General features: G+C 67.9%; 2 protein-coding genes across 9 annotated transcripts; one reads left to right on the plus strand and one right to left on the minus strand.

The window, feature by feature from the left end:
• The first annotated feature begins 1095 nt into the window (after positions 1-1095).
• On the plus strand, positions 1096-16703 carry IDUA (alpha-L-iduronidase). Of its 6 annotated transcripts, XM_086404424.1 has the most exons (16): positions 1096-1351; positions 2061-2201; positions 7182-7328; positions 7897-8048; positions 12165-12250; positions 12405-12512; positions 12787-12882; positions 12982-13184; positions 13304-13450; positions 13529-13745; positions 13988-14200; positions 14291-14412; positions 14504-14629; positions 14712-14788; positions 15153-15253; positions 15375-15639. In XM_086404424.1, exons 6-16 carry the CDS (start codon positions 12416-12418, stop codon positions 15479-15481), a joined length of 1506 nt encoding a protein of 501 aa, XP_086260550.1. In that variant the 5' UTR covers positions 1096-1351; positions 2061-2201; positions 7182-7328; positions 7897-8048; positions 12165-12250; positions 12405-12415; the 3' UTR covers positions 15482-15639. The 6 variants fall into 6 exon arrangements, with proteins under 6 accessions (XP_086260550.1, XP_086260544.1, XP_086260545.1 ...); XM_086404423.1 differs by lacking the exons at positions 1096-1351; positions 2061-2201 and adding an exon at positions 6743-6784 and having other exon boundaries at positions 13271-13450; XM_086404418.1 differs by lacking the exons at positions 7182-7328; positions 7897-8048 and having other exon boundaries at positions 13271-13450; positions 15375-16703.
• On the minus strand, positions 1897-9868 carry SLC26A1 (solute carrier family 26 member 1). Of its 3 annotated transcripts, XM_086404417.1 has the most exons (4): positions 9786-9868; positions 9177-9259; positions 4937-5555; positions 1897-4513 (listed from the first exon to the last, which is right to left on the minus strand). In XM_086404417.1, exons 3-4 carry the CDS (start codon positions 5525-5527, stop codon positions 2984-2986), a joined length of 2121 nt encoding a protein of 706 aa, XP_086260543.1. In that variant the 5' UTR covers positions 5528-5555; positions 9177-9259; positions 9786-9868; the 3' UTR covers positions 1897-2983. The 3 variants fall into 3 exon arrangements, with proteins under 3 accessions (XP_086260543.1, XP_086260541.1, XP_086260542.1); XM_086404415.1 differs by having other exon boundaries at positions 9177-9847; XM_086404416.1 differs by lacking the exons at positions 9177-9259; positions 9786-9868 and adding an exon at positions 6447-6605.
• Positions 16704-16971: the final 268 nt, after the last annotated feature.

Below are 16971 nucleotides of genomic sequence, written 5' to 3' on the forward strand. Positions count from 1 at the left end.
CAATCGACTTTGTTTTCCTTTCCCTTCCTCTGGCTCTGGTAGCTTCTGATGGAAGCTCGGTGCTCTTCTCGCTGTCTGGCTCTTTGAGGTAAGGGGTCCTTTTCTCCTCCAGCTGCGTTAAGGCTCCCCCTCTGGCTTTGCCATCTGCACTTCACCTGGACGCTTCTGGGTTCTGCTGTCTTTGTCCTTCTCCTCCGGCTGCGCAGCTCGGGTCCATGCAGTGGCTGGATGGCGTCGGTCACTCTTGGAAAGTGATCAGCTCCTCTATGTCTTCACCCCAGGGGACAGCAGACAAGGGTGGACTCCGGGCGGGCTCTGCTGTCGAAGGAGGTCAATGTGGGGGCCGGAGGCCCCTCCCTGAGCCCCGAGGTGTCTGGTGGAGGAAGTGAAGTGGCACAGAAACTCGCAGTGTGCGTGTGCGATTCGAAGCTGAAACACTTACACTGCTGACCCCACCTCGCCCAACACACAGGCCAGGCTGCCCAGCCGTCCACAGAGATGTCCGCTGCACTTCTCAAAAGCAGTGTAGACCCCGGACCACCCCGGTTGCTTTACAACAGCTCCTCTCTCAGAAAAACCGCAGGTCCCCACGCAGCTCTGGCCAAATTCCTAAGAGCCACTAGCCCACCTTCCAAACGGGTCCACATCTGGTCACCTCCCTGCACCGTCCAGTCGTCGCCGTTTCAGCCATGGAGCAGCTACCCGGCCGGAGCGTTAGGCTACTTCCCGGCCAGCGGGACGACCTTCCGAAGCCTTGACACGACCCCCCAAGCGCTTTCCAAGAGCCGCCCAGTGCCCGCCGCGCGCGCGGGAAGGGACGCAGGGGCTCGGTTCCCGCCGCCGGAGGGGAAGGAGGGGCGCACACGGCCGGGAGGGGCTCCAGACGGGGGAGCAGGGCACAGCCCTCGGCCTAGAGACGCGCTCTAGCTTCCGACTGCGGGCGCCCACCGCCCGGGACCGGGACTGGGACCGTCCCCACCCGCCCCTCCGGCCGCGCTCCGGCCCCGCCCCGGCCACCACGCCAGCCCCGCAGCTGACCCCGCCTGCCGGGGTCCTGCCGAGCTCCCTCCCCGCGCCGGCGGTCACGTGGCGCGCGACCCGGAGGCGGAACCGGACGGCCGGGCGTGGACCTCGGCTCTCGGAGCGCAGAGCGCCGGGGGCGCCTGCAGAGATTGGGGTGCGCCCGCGCCCCCGCCATGCGTCCCCCGCGCCCTTCCGCCGCGCTGCTCGCCGTCCTGGGCGCGCTTTGGGTGGCGGCGCTCGTGGCCGCCGAGGCCCCGCACCTGGTGCGCGTGGACGCGGCCCGCGCGCTGCGGCCCCTACGGCCCTTCTGGAGGAGCACCGGCTTCTGGTGAGCTCCGCGCGGGGACGCCGAGGTCGCGGCGGCCCGGCCAGCCAGCGCCTGCCCGCCGCGCTCTCCTCCCAAATGGCCCGCGGCCTCGCGCCCCGCCCTGGGCCTCCGGGGCCCCTAGTCGCAGCTGGAGCAGGCGCCCCGAGTGAGGGGGGCGGCGGCTCCCTCCTTCCTTTCGGGCCGCCGTCAGGGTGGGGCGCGCCTTTCTGTCTGCTGGCCCTGTGCCAGGCTTCCACAGGCGCCGCAGGTTTGCCAGCTGAGCAGCTGCCCCTGCGGTCAGGGCCTGGGGGCGGGTCCCAGGGATGCCTGGTCACCCTCAGGAGTCTGAAGAGCCTGGTGGCCGCCCGGGACACCCCAGGCTGCAGGAGGGGCTGTGACCTAGGACGGTCTCAAGGGGGCAACCTCAGCGTGTCCCACGACTCCACAGTGGGACCCGTTCCCGTGCCCGGTGCCCCTGGTGGCCTCTGTCAGGCTTGGCGCTGACGGTGGGGATATGGTCTCCCCGGGAGCCCTTGACCCCATAAACCTGAGGCTTCACCCAGTCCTGGCATTAGGGACCGATTTATTATGTCAGGGACAGTAAAATTCACGGGCAGAAAGGCACACCCCACGCCCTCCCTGGGTTTGTGGGTGGGGGGTGTGCGGAGGCTGTTCCCCGAGCCCCTCCCCTGGGGACTGATGGCTCCACTCCCCCTCGCTTTGTGCCCAGCCCCCCACTGCCGCACGGCCAGGCCGACCGCTATGACCTCAGCTGGGATCAGCAGCTCAACCTGGCCTACGTGGGCGCGGTCCCTCACGGAGGCATTGAGCAGGTTCGGACCCACTGGCTGCTGGACCTCATTACGGCCAGGTGGGTGACGGAGGGGCTCGGCCGCTGGGCGGAGTCCAGACGAGACTGACAGGAGGTGGCGTCTGGGCTGGAGGACAGTGCAGCACGGGCCCTGGTGGGCGCACAGGGAGGGGGAGTCCTGCACCCGGGAGCCACTGCCCTCTGCTTCTTGGCAAAGACCCCGTGGGGCGGGACTGCAGGGCCTCCTCCCAGCGGCCCCTGCCTCGGGCACAGCGGGCTTCCTGCTGAAGGGCACCCTGGAGGCACAGCTGGACCCCGCAGCGGCGAGTGGGCACGCTTGCTCTGCTCGGGCTGTGCGGGGTTGCCCGTCAGGCCCAGGCTGCAGTCATGTTGGCCCCATCTGCCTTGGCCCCGCGAGGCCCAGCGGGGCTGAGGTACACGGTGTGAGAGACACTTGGGTGTATGCAGTGTGGGGTTTCCTAGACACAGAGACCCTCACGTCCTGGCCAGAGCTGCAGGCACTCACCGGGGGGTGGGGGCTGGCGGCTCAAGGGACCGATGTCCTTTGGCACCTTGGACGCCAGGTACTGCCTCAGGGTCCTCCAAGTAAGACAGGACGCCAGGGTGAGACTGGCTCCGTGGACCGTGGGCACACAGCACCGTGCCCAGCATGACACTGGGGCAGCGTCTGTCTCGGGGTGCAGGATGCGTCCTTGTGTGTGCCCAGTGCGGCCCTCCGTCCCGTTTGGGGTTCCCCGGCTTCTCTGGGTCGGAGGAACCAGGCGATGGAGGGGGGCCGTGACGGGCGTGGGCGTGGGGGCTGGCCGCGGGCGCTGGCTCCGCTAGAGGATGGAGTTGGCGGCTGCCAGCTCCTGGTGGCGGGCGCGGGCCGCCTGCACGGCACAGTGCACGCTGGGGAACAGCTGCCCGTCCTCGGCCACATCCCCCTGGTCCTCCCCGAGGAAGCCGCCTCTTCTCAGCGTGTCCGTCACTGAGGGGTTGCAGCAGGCCAGGAGCAGGCTGATGCCCAGGGCCCCATAGTCTCGATGCAGCTCCTGCAGCGTGGCCAGGCCGGCCACGTCCAGGAACAGCAGCGGGGCGCAGTCGATGACCACCGCATGGAAGTGGGTCACCGCGGGCACCAGCGAGGCCGCACCACTCCCGGAGCCCGGGTCCCTGCCCCCCACAGGGTCTCCCTCACCGGCCCCCTCCCCAGGGCCCCTCTCTTTCCTCCTGGCGACCGCGTAGCCCACGTCCAGCCCCGTGAGGCTGTACAGCGACTGTAGGAAGAAGTCTTTGTTGGCGTAGTAGAGCGGCCCTGTGAAGCGGAACACCTGCACGCCGGGCTCAGGGGCCAGGCCCTCGAATTCTGCCGGGTCCCCGTAGAAGCTGGAGCCCCCAGCGCGGGCGAGCAGGGCAGTGCGTGGGTGGCGGGTGCGGCCGGCCAGGCTGAGCAGCGAGAACAGGACGCCGGCCAGGAGCCCGGCCTCGGTGCTGACCAGCACGCAGGTGGCCGCCGTGGCCACCCAGACCAGCGCGTCGGCAGGGCTGAGCCGCCACAGGCGTGGGACGTCCCGCACCTTGCGCAGGGCCCCACGCAGGCTGATCACGATGACACAGGCCAGCACGCTCCGCTGCAAGTCCCGGAACAGCGGCGCCAGCACCAGGAGCACCATCAGCACCACGGCGGCGCTGACCACGCTGGACAGCTGCGTGTGGCAGCCCGTGGCCGTCTTCACCAGGCTCTTGGCCAGGGCGGCGCTCGTGGCGAAGCCCTGGAAGAAGGCGGGCAGCACGTTGCAGCAGCCCACGGCCAGGAGCTCCTGGTTGGCACGCACAGCGTAGCCGTGGCTGCGGGCGAACATCTCCGCCAGCGAGATGGAGAAAGCGGAGCCCACTAGGGCCAGGGAGGCGGCGTCCAGCGCCACCCGCCACATCAGCCCTGCGTCTGGCACCCGCGGGGCCATGAAGCCGGTGGGGATGTTGCCCGCCACGCTAGAGCCAAAGCGCTCATGGAACTGCCCGAGGTGGGACACGATCGTGGCCACCACGATGACCAGCAGCTCGGCGGGCAGGGGCACCCTCAGGCGGTGCCGGAAGCGGTCCGAGAGCTCCTTGGCGGCCAGCAGCACGGCCAGGCACACGGCGCTGGTGAGCACGTCACACAGGTTGGCCTGCCCGGCGCTGCGCAGCAGGCTCAGCCACGTACTGACCACCAGGCCTGGCCCCTGGTGCCGCGGGACCCGCACGCCCAGCAGGTGCCGGAGCTGGGAGGTCAGGATGGTCACTGAGGCCCCCATGGCGAAGCCATCCAGCAGCGGCTGCGAGAGGTAGGCGGACACGAAGCCCAGCCCGAGGATGCCCATGAGAACCTGTGGACGAGCCGCAGCTGCAGGTGGACAGCCCCACCCCGCCCTCACACTGCCTGTCTCCCTGGGGCCCACGCGAGGCGGCCTGCGCACGTGTGCGCGCACACAGGCCCAGCAGACGCTGGAGCACACGCCGTGGCCGCGGGGCGCAGCAGGGCCTCACGCACAGGGACTCCAGGCGTTGAAGGCACGCCACTCCCCTCCCAGGAGAGCTGAGGGCAGGGACTGGGGTGACCTTTGGGAAGAGGTAGGTGCCCTGGTCCGGGGAGGCCTCGGGAAGGCAGGTGGGCCCCAGGGTCCCACTTGGGACAGGAAGCCAGGGGGGACTTGGGGCCAGGTGGGGCAGTGGGGCATGCCTGGGCCCGGGGCCACAGCCCACGGCTGCCCGGACAGGCTCCCCATGTGGGCGCAGGTGCAGCCCCTCACCTGGTAAAGCCCAGCCACCAGCGTGAGGGCGGTGGCCACGCGGATGGCGTAGCAGTCCCGCGCGCAGTCCTGCAGCCCAAGCACCAGCGCGGCGGCTGAGCCGTTGAGGCTGCTGCGGTTGGCCCCAGGCTCCAGGCCATCCTGGGCGGGGTCGAAGCCAGCCAGCAGGAGTTCGCGGTCCACCACCTGGCCCACCATGAGGCAGAGCAGGCTGAAGATGCCCACGGAGACGTGGCGTGAGGTGCCCATGAGGAAGTAGATGAGGTTTGCGAAGAAGGACGTGTAGAGGCTGTAGATGGGCTGCAGTCCAGCCAGCAGCGAGTAGGCGATGGCCTGTGGCACCAGGATGATGCCGATGACCAGCCCGGACATGACGTCGCCCACCAGCGCTTCCCGGGGCCGGTACTGGCGGAGCCAGTGGACTGCAGGGAACAGGGCTTGCAGCTGCGCCCAGGTGCCCTGCAGGCTGCAGGCGCAGCTCCGCCGCAGCCCAGCCTTCAGGGCCTCACCCAGGCCTGGGGGCGGCGGGGGGCGCCGTCGGACCAGCACCAGCTGCCCGCCCCACTCCGTGTACTCGGGGGACGCTTCCATCGTGGGGCAGTGGGCCCCCTGGGAGAACCTGCAAAGCGGGCGGAGGTGGGTGTCGCCGTCGGGGTGGCCAAGCTGTCAGGGTCAGGGGGCCTCGTGGGAGCCAGACGCACGGCCGGACCGGGCTCCCGTGCACACACAGCCCCAGCGGCCCGCGCCCACAGCAGAGGCCGCTCCACCCGATATGCGGACACCTGGCCCAGGCCAAGAGGAGGGGCCCTGCAGAGGCCGGAGCCCCGAGTCCATGCTGCAGCAGCGCCTGCCGTGGCCGCTCCTCGGGCAGACCTCCTGTGTGTGTGGTGCAGCTGCGGGGGCAGTGAGGCTACACGCCTGTCGCCTGCCAGGGGGTCCTGGATGGCAGGCCCCCTTTCCCAGCGCGAGTTAACGCAGCTGGGTTCTGGCTCAGACCCCACGGGCACCTTGGGAAGCGTGTGCCAACTGTCCTCACCGTCCAGAGGGCAGCCTGCCGCGCGGGCCCAGCCCGACCTGCCGCCTGCTCAGCGAGCACCGGGGCACTGTTCCCAGCTGTCCTGAGGGCCCTCCGGCCTTCTGCTCTTGATGCCCCCCTCGTGATGGTCTCTGCCCGCTCAGAGCCTGGTCACCCCGGCAGGTGCACGTGGGGCTGGGCCCTGGGGCCTGGGGCGGCCCTGTGTGAGGAGGGTGGGTTCAGGTCCGGCCCTGCATGAGGCGGGCGCTGCCCCTGGGGGCTCTGTTGGGTGAGCACACCACATGGGGTCCCCTGAGCTCAGCCAGAATTCCGGGGTCCAGAGGCGTCGGTTGAGGACTGTTTGAACGCCTGGGAGTCCACAGAGGAAACCTTGGGGTCGGGCCTTGCCACTCTGCAGACGGGGGCGCTGACCTCTGCTGTGGCTAGGTAGTCCAGAGCCCCGCTGTCCTGCAGCGGGCCCTGGGGGACTCTTACCTGAGGGACCCCCTCCCAGGCTCGGCGGGTAGTTCAGGCCTGGCGCGTCTGTCCCGGGGACCCTCTGGCTCAGTCTGCAGGTGGGGCGTGCAGCGGTGGGCTCAGGCTGAGCTGGCCCGCGCTGGCCAGCAGGCAGTGGTCTGTGCTCAGCATCTGACTGCCCAGCTTGCTGGGCTTGCAGTTAAATCATTTACTTCAGAGACTGCTGAGTCACAGGTTTCCCCAAGATGAGCGTTACCTGAGCGGCTAATCCGGGGAGTTCTGTAATCAGAGGCTCAGAGAGTGACAATTGTGTGGGCCTTTCCTAAGCTTCCAGCCTCCCAGGAGCGGGGCTCCAGGTGCGGACAGGGCGGCTGGGGTAGGGGCGGGGGGCAGCCAGCAGGGTGAGCCCTCAGCTCGGGGCGTGGGCAAGGGTGGGGGTCTGCAGGGAGGACGCGTCTCCCAGCGCCATCCCTGGACGTCCCGTCTTCCAAGAGGTGGGTCTGGTCCGTGCCGGAGCTGGCTGGGCCCCAGGCAGACACGGCCCGGCTCCTGCCCTGGGTCTGTGTGGAGTGCAGGCCCTCGGACTCCAGGGTTGCCGGTATCGAGATCCGATGACCAGCCGAGCGTGTCCTTTCTGCTGGGGGGGCGGGGGCCTTGGGTCTGCCCTCTGGAGCCCAACCGGCTGGCTCTCAGCCAGGTGCTGACCCTGAGGGCGGGTGTCTGGCCCCACCACACCTCTGTCCGCTCCTCCAGGGTGGTGGGACCTGCCTCTCGAGGCCAGTGGGAAGGTAAACAGTCACTTTGGAGAACTACCCTCACGTCCCACACACAGTGAACTGTGGGTGCTGCTGCCCTAAAGGTCACTCGGAACGTCAGTTCTCCCACCTTGAAAAGGAACAGGTGGGTGTCTGAGGAGCAATGTGGGGAGAGGAGCCCATCTCCTGGGCCGTGAGTGTCCTCCACCCTGGGCGCTGGGCCAGGGTTGCTATGATGGGGCTGCAAGGCAGAGCTGGCCTGGGCCTGCTGTCCTCCAAGGCCCGGGTGATGGGGGGCGGGCAGAGATCTCTCCAGGTTCCTAACACTCACTCTGGGACCTTCCCCCAGAACCCCCTGAAAGGTGTGCCCTGTTCTCACATCCACAGCCTGGCTGGGGAAGCCCGGGGCCCCATTTGGGGGCAAAGATGGGGGTGGAACCCCAGAATGGGCAGGGGAACGCCCGAGAGTGGGAGGTCTCCCCACATCTGCAGAAGCGGGCAGTGTGGTCAGCGCCCAGGCCCCACTGCTCAGCTCAACAGAATCCTTGCCCTTGAGGACTCCGCCAGAGCCTGGGCCACCCCAGCGCACCCCCCCCCCTCAGTGTGCCCCCTCCCACCCCAGCATGCCCCCCCCCACACTGCCCAGAGTCCTGCCCAGGGCCCACTTGGCCCTAGCAGGGAGCTGTTTGCCCAAGGATGTGGTTTATTTACAGGAGCCACTGGCCAACAAGCAGGCAGGATGAGTCACAGCTGCCCAGGGGCAGATAAGAGTCCTCTCTGGGCTGGAGAGAGTGCAGCCTCCGGGTCACAGTGCTTATCTTCCAACCCCGCTACCAGCAGTGCGGGAACTGCCACGTGGGCAGAGGTGAAACTGGGGGCCTCAGCCTGGGGAAGGGGTGCTTTGCCCACCCTGGTAGTCTCCTTGGGTGGGGGTAAGGCCCAGGCTGTGCACATGGGGGTTCCTGAGTGCGTGGAGTGGCAGTGGTGGGATGTGATGGGCCCGGGAGCTGGTGTGGGGAGGGGAGGGGAGCCTGGAGGCGGGCGGGCGTTCTGGGGACCGACCAGTGCGGAGCACCGTGCTGGGGGCTGGGTGGGTGGAGACGATCCGGGAGGGCTGTCCTCCTGGCTGGCCTGGCTGTCGTGGTGGTGGGGTTGGGCCTTCTACTCCCCCAGCCCCTGCTTCTAAGCAAGTGAGGAGATACAGCTGAGGCTTCGCTCCTGTCCTTGGCGAGACCAGCAGGACCCCCCGGGCCTGAGCCAAGCCCGTCTGCCCCCTGTGCTTTGAGGCCCGTGTTCTTCACTGTGGTCTAAGCAGGAATACAGGCACTGCCTTGGGGCCCGGGGCCTTGCTGGCTGAAGCCCACTGCAGACTTTTCTGCGTGGGCAGGAGACAGCAGGGTGTCTGGACCTGGCGCGTGGCTGGACCACAGAGGGCACGGGGAGGGCGGGGGTCGGGGGGTGGACCGCCCTTCGTTTGCCTCCTCCAATCCTGTGCACAGTTGTTTAATACTGGTCCTTAAATCACCGTCTCCATAGCTGAGTTCACGTATTTGGAAAGGAGCTTTGTATCCCCACGGCACGTGAGAAGAGCCAGCCCATCCTCATCTCCAGGGCGCAGCTCGCGGTTCCTCTCCCCACTGCCCAGTCGCACGCAGGCCCGGCCGTAGGGCGCGCTCCGACCGGCGCTCTCGGCCCCGCCCTGCGCACTCGCCCATGCCGATCCCGCGCGTCCCACCCGCAACAAGCAGGAGCAGCCCGGGCTCCCGCCGCGTGCATTTCCACACATGGTCTGCCCGTCGCCCCCCTCACGAGTGCGCCCCCCACTCCGCACCGCCCCCCAAGCCGAGCAACCCCGGCCCCACCCTGCGCCCCCGCCTGCCCGCGCATCCCTTCCCGCGCCAGCCGGGGGCGGGGGGGGGGGGCATCCCCACCCGGCGTCCCCACTCTTCCACAAGAGGGGCCTGGGCCCCGCCCGGCGGACGCGAGCACTCACCTGCGCGCCGCCCGCCGGGTCCTCGCGGCGCACGCGCTCGGGCAGAGGGGCGGGGGTGGGCTCGGCGCCGTCCCGCTGGCCGCCTGCGCGATGAATGAAGCTGCTGTGCAGCCGCCGCTGTGCGCCCGCCGCGGCCCGGCCCCCTTGCAGGAGCGGAAGGCGACCCCGCCTGTGCCTCCCACCCAGGATTGGCCCCTGCGGGGCGGCAGGGTGGAGAGGAGCTGGGGCGACTGCGTCGGTGACCCCGGCCCCTGCAGGGGGTCGCTGGGCTGGGCCGCGCACTGCAGCGCTGCCTCAGCCCTCTCGCTGGCTTTGATCGCTCCCATTCCTTCGCCAGTGGGGGCTGAGACGGATGGAGACCTGGGTACCAACAGTGGGGCCCAAGGGCCGCCCCTCCGGGATTCTGGGCCCGGGATCCCCCAATGTTGGGTCTTCTGGTCCCCGAGGAGCAAGTGTCCCGACCCCCAGGGCATTTCCGGGGGCCGACGCCGGACGGGTCAGCGGACTCTCAGGTCCGCTCGGAGTGACGGGCTGGCATCGGCCCTGCGGCTGGGGCTCCCCTAGCGGCACCCTGCTGGCCCGGGATCAGAACGCGGGAACAGCATTTACCCGAAGCCTGCCTCGCTCGCGGGATCCGCAGAGAGAGCCTGGCACCCGCTCCTCAGAGTCACCCACCCCCACCTGCGGGACTTTGGAACCTGCCCCCTGCCGCGCATTTAATTTTTACCCTATTGCTTAAGGTTTTTTCCGTTTGCTGCTGATTGTGACCTTTGGAGGGGGGAGGGGGCGGATCACCGCTGCGCACGTGCCGTTGGTCTGGCCCCCCCCCGGAGGCGGGAAGACCGAGCCTGAGCCAGAGGCACCTGGGTGCGTGGTGGCTTGGCCTTGACTTTGTGTAGAGAAGAGTGGGGGGCCGGAGGCCCGGGAGGGAGGTGCTGACTTGCCCAAGCGCTCGCTCTCCGTCCGGGGCTCAGCGCTGGTCAGCCCAGACCGGTGTGAGACAGAACAGAGCAGGGCAGGGCAGGATTTCCCAGGACTTCATCCTCGGCCCGCCGCCGCCGCCGCCGCCGCGCGCGGGAGGGAGCCGCTGGGGGCGCAGCTGCACCTCCCGCTACGATCTGGACCGGCGGGCCTCAGACCCTCTCTGCTCCGCCCGCCCTGCACGCCTCGGCGTGACCAGCGGGCACCGGCTCCCTTTGCCAGCCCCCGAGCCGGGTTCCCCTCGGATGCTCACCGCCGCGCCACACCAGCATGGCCAAGGCCCATCTTACTCAGCTTCCCCCTTCCTGCCCCTGCCTGCTGCAGCCGCCCCCCACCCAGGTCCTCAAGCAAAACCCCGGTGGCTGGACTCCCCTCCTAGCTCGCCCTCAGTCAGAGCGTGCTGCCCCTCCTCCTCCTAAATCCATCCGCTCGGCTCCCTCGCATTACCTCCACACCACCACCCAGAACTGTGGTTTTGGGGTGATTATGTCAGTGTGGGTTCAAAAATGGTAACAAATGTCCCACTCTGGGAGTTGATTATGGGGGCGGGGGCTTTGCCTGTAGGGTGGCAAGGGTAAATGGGAAAGTCTCTACTTCCCTCTCATTTTGCTGTGAATCCAAAGTGCGCTAAAAAAAATTAAGCCTCAAAAACATATGAAGGAAAAAAAGGGGGCTCACATTGCTTCTCAGAGTAGGAAGAGGCAGGGGTGCTGTCCACAGTGCCTCTCAGAGGGGGGAGGATGCGGGGGTACTGTCCATGGTGCCTGGAAGAGTGGGGAGGGGGCAGGTATACTATCCAGGGTGCCTGGCAGAGGGGGATGGGGCTGGGGTGCTGTGGCCAGGTTGTCTCTCAGAATGGGGAAAGGGCAGGGGTGCTGTGTCCACAGTACCTCTCCAAGTAGAAGCAGGCAGGGGACCTGTCCATGGTACCTCTCAGAGTGGGAGGGCATGGGGTACTGTGTCCACAGTACCTCTCACAGTGGGAGGGGGTGGGGGTACCGTGTCCATAGTACCTCTCACAGTGGGAGGAGTGGGATACTGTGTTCACAGTACCTCACAGTGGGAGGGTTCAGGGGTGCTGTGTCCACAGTACTTCTCAGTGGGAGGGGGTGGTGGTACTGTGTCCACAGTACTTCTCAGTGGGAAGGGGGGTGGTACTGTGTCCACAGTACCTCTCACAGTGGGAGGGGTGGGGTACTGTGTCCACAGTACCTCTCAGTGGGAGGGTGCAGGGGTGCTTTGTCCACAGTACCTCCCACAGTGGGAGGGGTGGGGTACTGTGTCCACAGTACCTCTCACAGTGGGAGGGGTGGGGTACTGTGTCCACAGTACCTCTCACAGTGGGAGGGGTGGGGTACTGTGTCCACAGTACCTCTCAGTGGGAGGGTGCAGGGGTGCTTTGTCCACAGTACCTCCCACAGTGGGAGGGGTGGGGTACTGTGTCCACAGTACCTCTCACAGTGGGAGGGATGGGGTACTGTGTCCACAGTACCTCTCACAGTTGGGGGGGGTGCTGTGTCCACAGTATCGCTCAGAGCGGGAGGGCGCAGGGGTGCTGTGTCCACAGTATCTCACAGTAGGGGGGTGCAGGGGTCCTGTGGAGCCAGATCCAGGCCCCTGGCCCCAGGAGGTGCAGGATCTGGTGGTGCAGTGTCCTGCCAGGCCCACCACACAGCCTCCCCCTTCGCTGTGAGCTGTCTTGCTCTCCCCGCCTCCATCCTGTGGCACCTTTTCCAAAAGACATGCCTGCTCCCTCCTACTCCGAGCCCCAGGCTGTTCTGAGTTCCTGAAGGCTTGAGGGTGGGCTTCCAGTACAGACACACCCGTGCGTACTAGGCTGTGAGTGACCACTAGGCTCACACGGTTACCTTCTCAGAGGAGAAAGGCCAGCTGCGTCTGGAGCCTAGTCCTGCAGGGCGCCCTGCTGGTTCCCGAGCTGCTTGAGTGTGGCCGCGGTCTCAGCCCCCGGCCCACCTCCCCACCCTGACACTGAGCATCATTCCACAGGGGGCTGGTCGGGCAGGGCCTGCGCTACAACTTCACCCACCTGGATCGGTACCTGGACCTTCTCAGGGAGAACCAGCTCGTCCCAGGTAAGCTGCCACATCGCCCTGGTGCCACTGGCCTCCCCATCTCTCCTTGGGCGGGTTCTTCTGGGTCCTCCTGGCTGCCCACTTGGGGCTGCCTCTGTGCCCGCCTGGCTGCACCAGGCAGGTGAGCGGTGGGACGCCACCCTCGTTGCTGCAGGCTTCGAGCTGATGGGCAGCCCCTCTGGACGCTTCACCAACTTTGAGGACAAGCAGCAGGTGTTCGAGTGGAGGAACCTGGTCTCTCTCCTCGCCAGGAGATACATCGGTGGGCAGGGCCCATGCCCTGCAGGGACGGGGCGGGCACTCCTGGGCAGGCTGCCCTCCGTCCCACCCCCTCACCTGGTTTTCTCATGAAGTCACCAAACCAAAGCCTCCTGATGGGCGAGGGACAGGGCAGGGGGGTCCAGCTCCCGGGAACCCAGACCATCCCATCACATCCAAACCTCCCAGCCATGGTTGCCCCTCCCTGGAGGGCTCCATGGGCTGGTGACACCGCCCCAGAGGAGGGGCCCTCTTGCCACAGCGAGGACCCTCTACAGGTAGGTATGGCCTCGAGCATGTTTCCAAGTGGAATTTTGAGACGTGGAACGAGCCAGACCACCACGACTTTGACAACGTGTCCATGACCTTGCAAGGTGGGTGAGCCGGCCTCTTGGGGTCCTGCGGATCTGCGAGGGGGTTGGCAGCGGGCCCCTCTGGCCCCGCGGTATGGACTCTGTGTCCTTCCCAACCAGGCTTCTTGAACTACTACGACGCCTGCTCCGAGGGTCTGAGAGCAGCCAGCCCGGCTCTGCGCCTGGGCGGCCCTGGAGACGCCTTCCACGCGCCGCCCCGCTCGCCGCTCTGCTGGGGCCTCCTGGGGCACTGTAACAACGGCAGCAACTTCTTCACCGGGGAGGTGGGCGTGCGGCTGGACTACATCGCCCTGCACAAGAAGGTAGGCTGGGGACCCCGCCCTTCCGCCCCCTCCTCCCCCGCGCCCCGCCGGCGGCCCTCCTGAGGTGCTCAAGCGGCCGCTTGCAGGGCGCGGGCAGCTCCATCTTCATCCTAGAGCAGGAGGCGGCGGTCGTACAGCAGATACAGCGGCTCTTCCCCAAGTTCGCTGACACCCCCATTTACAACGACGAGGCCGACCCGCTGGTGGGTTGGTCCCTGCCGCAGCCCTGGAGGGCCGACGTGACCTACGCGGCCATGGTCGTGAAGGTGGGCCCGCCCCCGGGAGCCCCGGGTGGGAGGGGTGGGCGCCCCACCGGCGTGGTCCCAGACGCCCGACGTCCGCAGGTCGTCGCGCAGCACCAGAACCTGCTGCTGGCGAACACCAGCTCCGCCGTCCGCTACGCGCTCCTGAGCAACGACAACGCCTTCCTGAGCTACCACCCGCACCAGTTCTCCCAGCGCACGCTCACCGCGCGCTTCCAGGTCAACGACACGCGGCCGCCGCACGTGCAGCTGCTGCGCAAGCCGGTGCTCACCGCCATGGCGCTGCTGGCCCTGCTGGGTGAGCGGCGGGCCGCTCTCTCTAGGCCAGGAGTAGCCTGTGCAAAGGCCCGAGGGCCGACGGACCCTGCTGCGGAGCGGGGAGCTCTTCTCTCGCCCCTCCGCGCCCTGTTCCTAGCTCACGGGGCCAAGGAGGTTGTGGCGTGGCCGGGGACCTCCCGCGGAGGGCGAACGGTGGGAAGCCCGGCCCGGGAGGGCAGAGCGGCCAAGACCCCCGTGTTGACCGCCCCCGCGTGCCTGCAGACGGCGAGCAGCTCTGGGCCGAGGTGTCGCGGGGCGGCACGGTGCTGGACAGCAACCACACGGTGGGCGTCCTGGCCAGCGTTCACCGCCCCACTGGCCCGGCCGACGCCTGGCGCGCCACGGTGCTGGTCTACGGAAGCGATGACACCCGCGCCCACGCCAACCGCACGGTCCCCTTGATTCTCAGCCTGCACGGGGTGCCCCCGGGCCCCGGTGAGTAGGGGTCGCGGGGAGGAGACCCCGGCCCTGGGGCGGGCGGGGCCTGGAGGAGGCGAGGCGCGGCCCCAGCATCTGGCTCCGCAGAGGTCGTCTTTGTCGAGCTTTACGTGGACAACTGGCTCTGCAACCCCTACGGCGAGTGGCGGCGCCTGGGCATGCCGGTCTTCCCCTCTGCAGCGCAGCTCCGGCGCATGCGCGCGGCCGAGGTCCGCGGGGCGGGGGCGGGGCGGGGGGCGGGGCGGGGGCGGGGGCGCCTCCTGAGGTCCCAGGGTCCCGAGCGTCCGACTCTGTCCCCAGGACCCTGCGGCCGTGAAACCGCGCTCCTTCCCCAGCAGCGGCCGCCTGACGCTGCGCCCTCCGCTCGCTCTGCCCTCGCTGCTGCTGGTGCACGTGTGCGCGCGCCCCGAGGAGCCGCCGGGCCAGGCAAGCGGCCGCTCCCCTCCACCCGACCCCGCCGCACGCCCCGGGCGCCCCGCTCCGCCAACCCTGTGCTTCGCTCCCCCAGGTGACTCGGCTCCGTGCTCTGCCCCTGACCCGCGGGCAGCTGCTTTTGGTCTGGTCGGATGAGCGTGTGGGTTCCAAGTGCGTGAGTGCGGTCACCGCCCCTACCTCTGCCCTCCACCCCGCCTCAGCCCCCAAGTCCTCCCCGCTGCAGGGCCCCAGCGCCCCTCGGACTGCTCCCGGCAGGATATGCCCCTGTCCCCCACACTCACCTGCCTCCACTGTTGGCACCAAGGCCCATGGCTCTGCACCTGTCTGATGTAGTAGGGTAGGGACGCCTTCAGGGGACCTGCCTGTGACACTTGTGTTCCAGCTCTCTGCTCCCAGCCAGGGTGGCCGTCGTCACTGCAGGGAGAGTGTTCAGAGCCTGGGAGGGGGAGGGAAGGGCTCTGGGGCTGCCCTTTCTGCACCTCCCTGGACCCCAGCCCTGGTCTGACCTCCCCAGGTGCCTGTGGACCTATGAGATCCAGTTCTGCCCGGAGGGTGGGGTGTTCGCTCCCATCAGCAGGAAGCCTTCGACTTTTAACCTGTTCGTGTTCAGCCCAGGTGTGCCCGCCACCTCAGCACAATCCCTGGGGGGAGTGGGGTGGTCCAGGGCCTTTTGACACCTGGAGTTTGGGGGGATAAGGGGTTCAGGCTACAGACAGGCATGTACCTCTGTCTGCAGACACAGCTGTGGTCTCCGGCTCCTATCGGGTTTGTGCTGTGGACTACTGGGCCCGGCCAGGCCCCTTCTCCAGCCCCATGCGGTACCTGGAGGCCCCTGCCTCTTGAGGGCCTCTGCTGCCCAGCGACTGGGCCTGTGCTGACCATGAGCCTGGGCGGCCAGGAGCCAGGCTGGGCCCAACTGCCAACAGCCTGCCAGCCAGTCCTCCCTTCTGTTGGTCTCCTCCCACCCTTCACTCACCCCTTAAAGTGCTTTACGACTCACAGTCTTGGGGACAGCCTTCATGGTGGGCACTGGGGACGCACAGCCTGGCTGGAGCACGGCCATCCCCGCCGGCCCACCCGAGGCCTCTGCCCACCCGTGGGAGCAGGACTCTGCTCGGCTGGGATGCAGACAAGTGTTGAGTTGGAGTGCCTGCCCTGCCTGTCTGGGGTCTCCGCTGTCACCACTGGCTGTAGTGGGTCCACCGTGTCCCCTGGAGGGCGGGACCTGAGGCTCTGCCGGAGGGGGTGGCCTGGGGCAGACAGAGCCCAGAAGAGTCACTCTTCCTGAGGCCCAGCCAGACTGCCCCCTGGACCCGCCGGCGGGGCTTTCCAGGCTGCCTGGGCCAGACTGTCCAGCGGAGAGAGGCTGACAGCGTCCACTCCACGGCCATCTGGGCTGCTTATCTGGCCCCGAGAGGAAACAGATGGCATGTCCAGACGAGGACACCCTAGGGGCCGTGGACGGACGTGTGGGCAGAGGGCAGGGAAGCCACAGGGGTGGTGCAGAACCCTGGGGCTCCTCCCCACCTCACCTGCATCCCAGGACGGATGGAGCCCGCAGAGCAAGGTGTGGAGAGGCCCCCGGTGAGGAGAGGAGCGCCCCCAGCAGAAGTGGGCCCGACCCCTGCCCCCGCCATCTGCTGCCCTCCCAGAGCCGCCTCGGCTCGGGGGGCGGGGGGCAGTGCAGGCCTGGCTGAGCAGATGGAAGGCAAGGTCTGGTCGTCCCCCGACCCGCCCTGAACCTGCTGCCCCGTCCACATGAAGCACACAGGTATCCGGGCCCACCAGTTGCCTTATCCTGGGCAAGGGTTTTGGTTTGGCCATTCTCCATGTGAACCCCAAGATCAGCGCCCATCCCCCTGCCTCAGGGCTTGGTGCCCAGGGCCCCACTGTTACCAGTCGCCTTTTTAAAGGCCCCCACTCCAAACAGCACTCACATTCCAAGGTCCTGGGGGTAAGGATGTCAGTGTTTGAACTGGGGGAGGCAGTTTACCTGCAGCAAGCCCTGACCCTGTTCTCTGTGGTGGGAACACCTCACCCCAGCATTAAAGCAGCCTCTTCTCCACTTGCTGGCTCGGTGGCCTGAGCACCCCAACTGTCAGGGGCCATCTCAGCTCTCAGCATCCTGGGAGGGGTACCGGGCTCCCGGGTTCCTTTCTCAGACACTGTGCGCCCCACCTAGCCTCCAGGGAGCAGAGATCACCCCCTGCCCGTCCTTCTAGGCCCAGAGCAATGGCCCAGGCTCCTCCTCAGTCTCCCGGCAGGAGCCCGCTGCCGCCTGGCTGCCGGGAAGAGGGCACCTCCTTCGGAGACAGTTGTGGCTCCACAGCCAT

The sequence above is a fragment of the Bos grunniens genome, chromosome 6, assembly GCF_055505025.1.
Source record: "Bos grunniens cultivar Pamir isolate PY7600 chromosome 6, Bosgru_T2T1.0, whole genome shotgun sequence".
Lineage (NCBI taxonomy): Eukaryota > Metazoa > Chordata > Mammalia > Artiodactyla > Bovidae > Bos > Bos grunniens.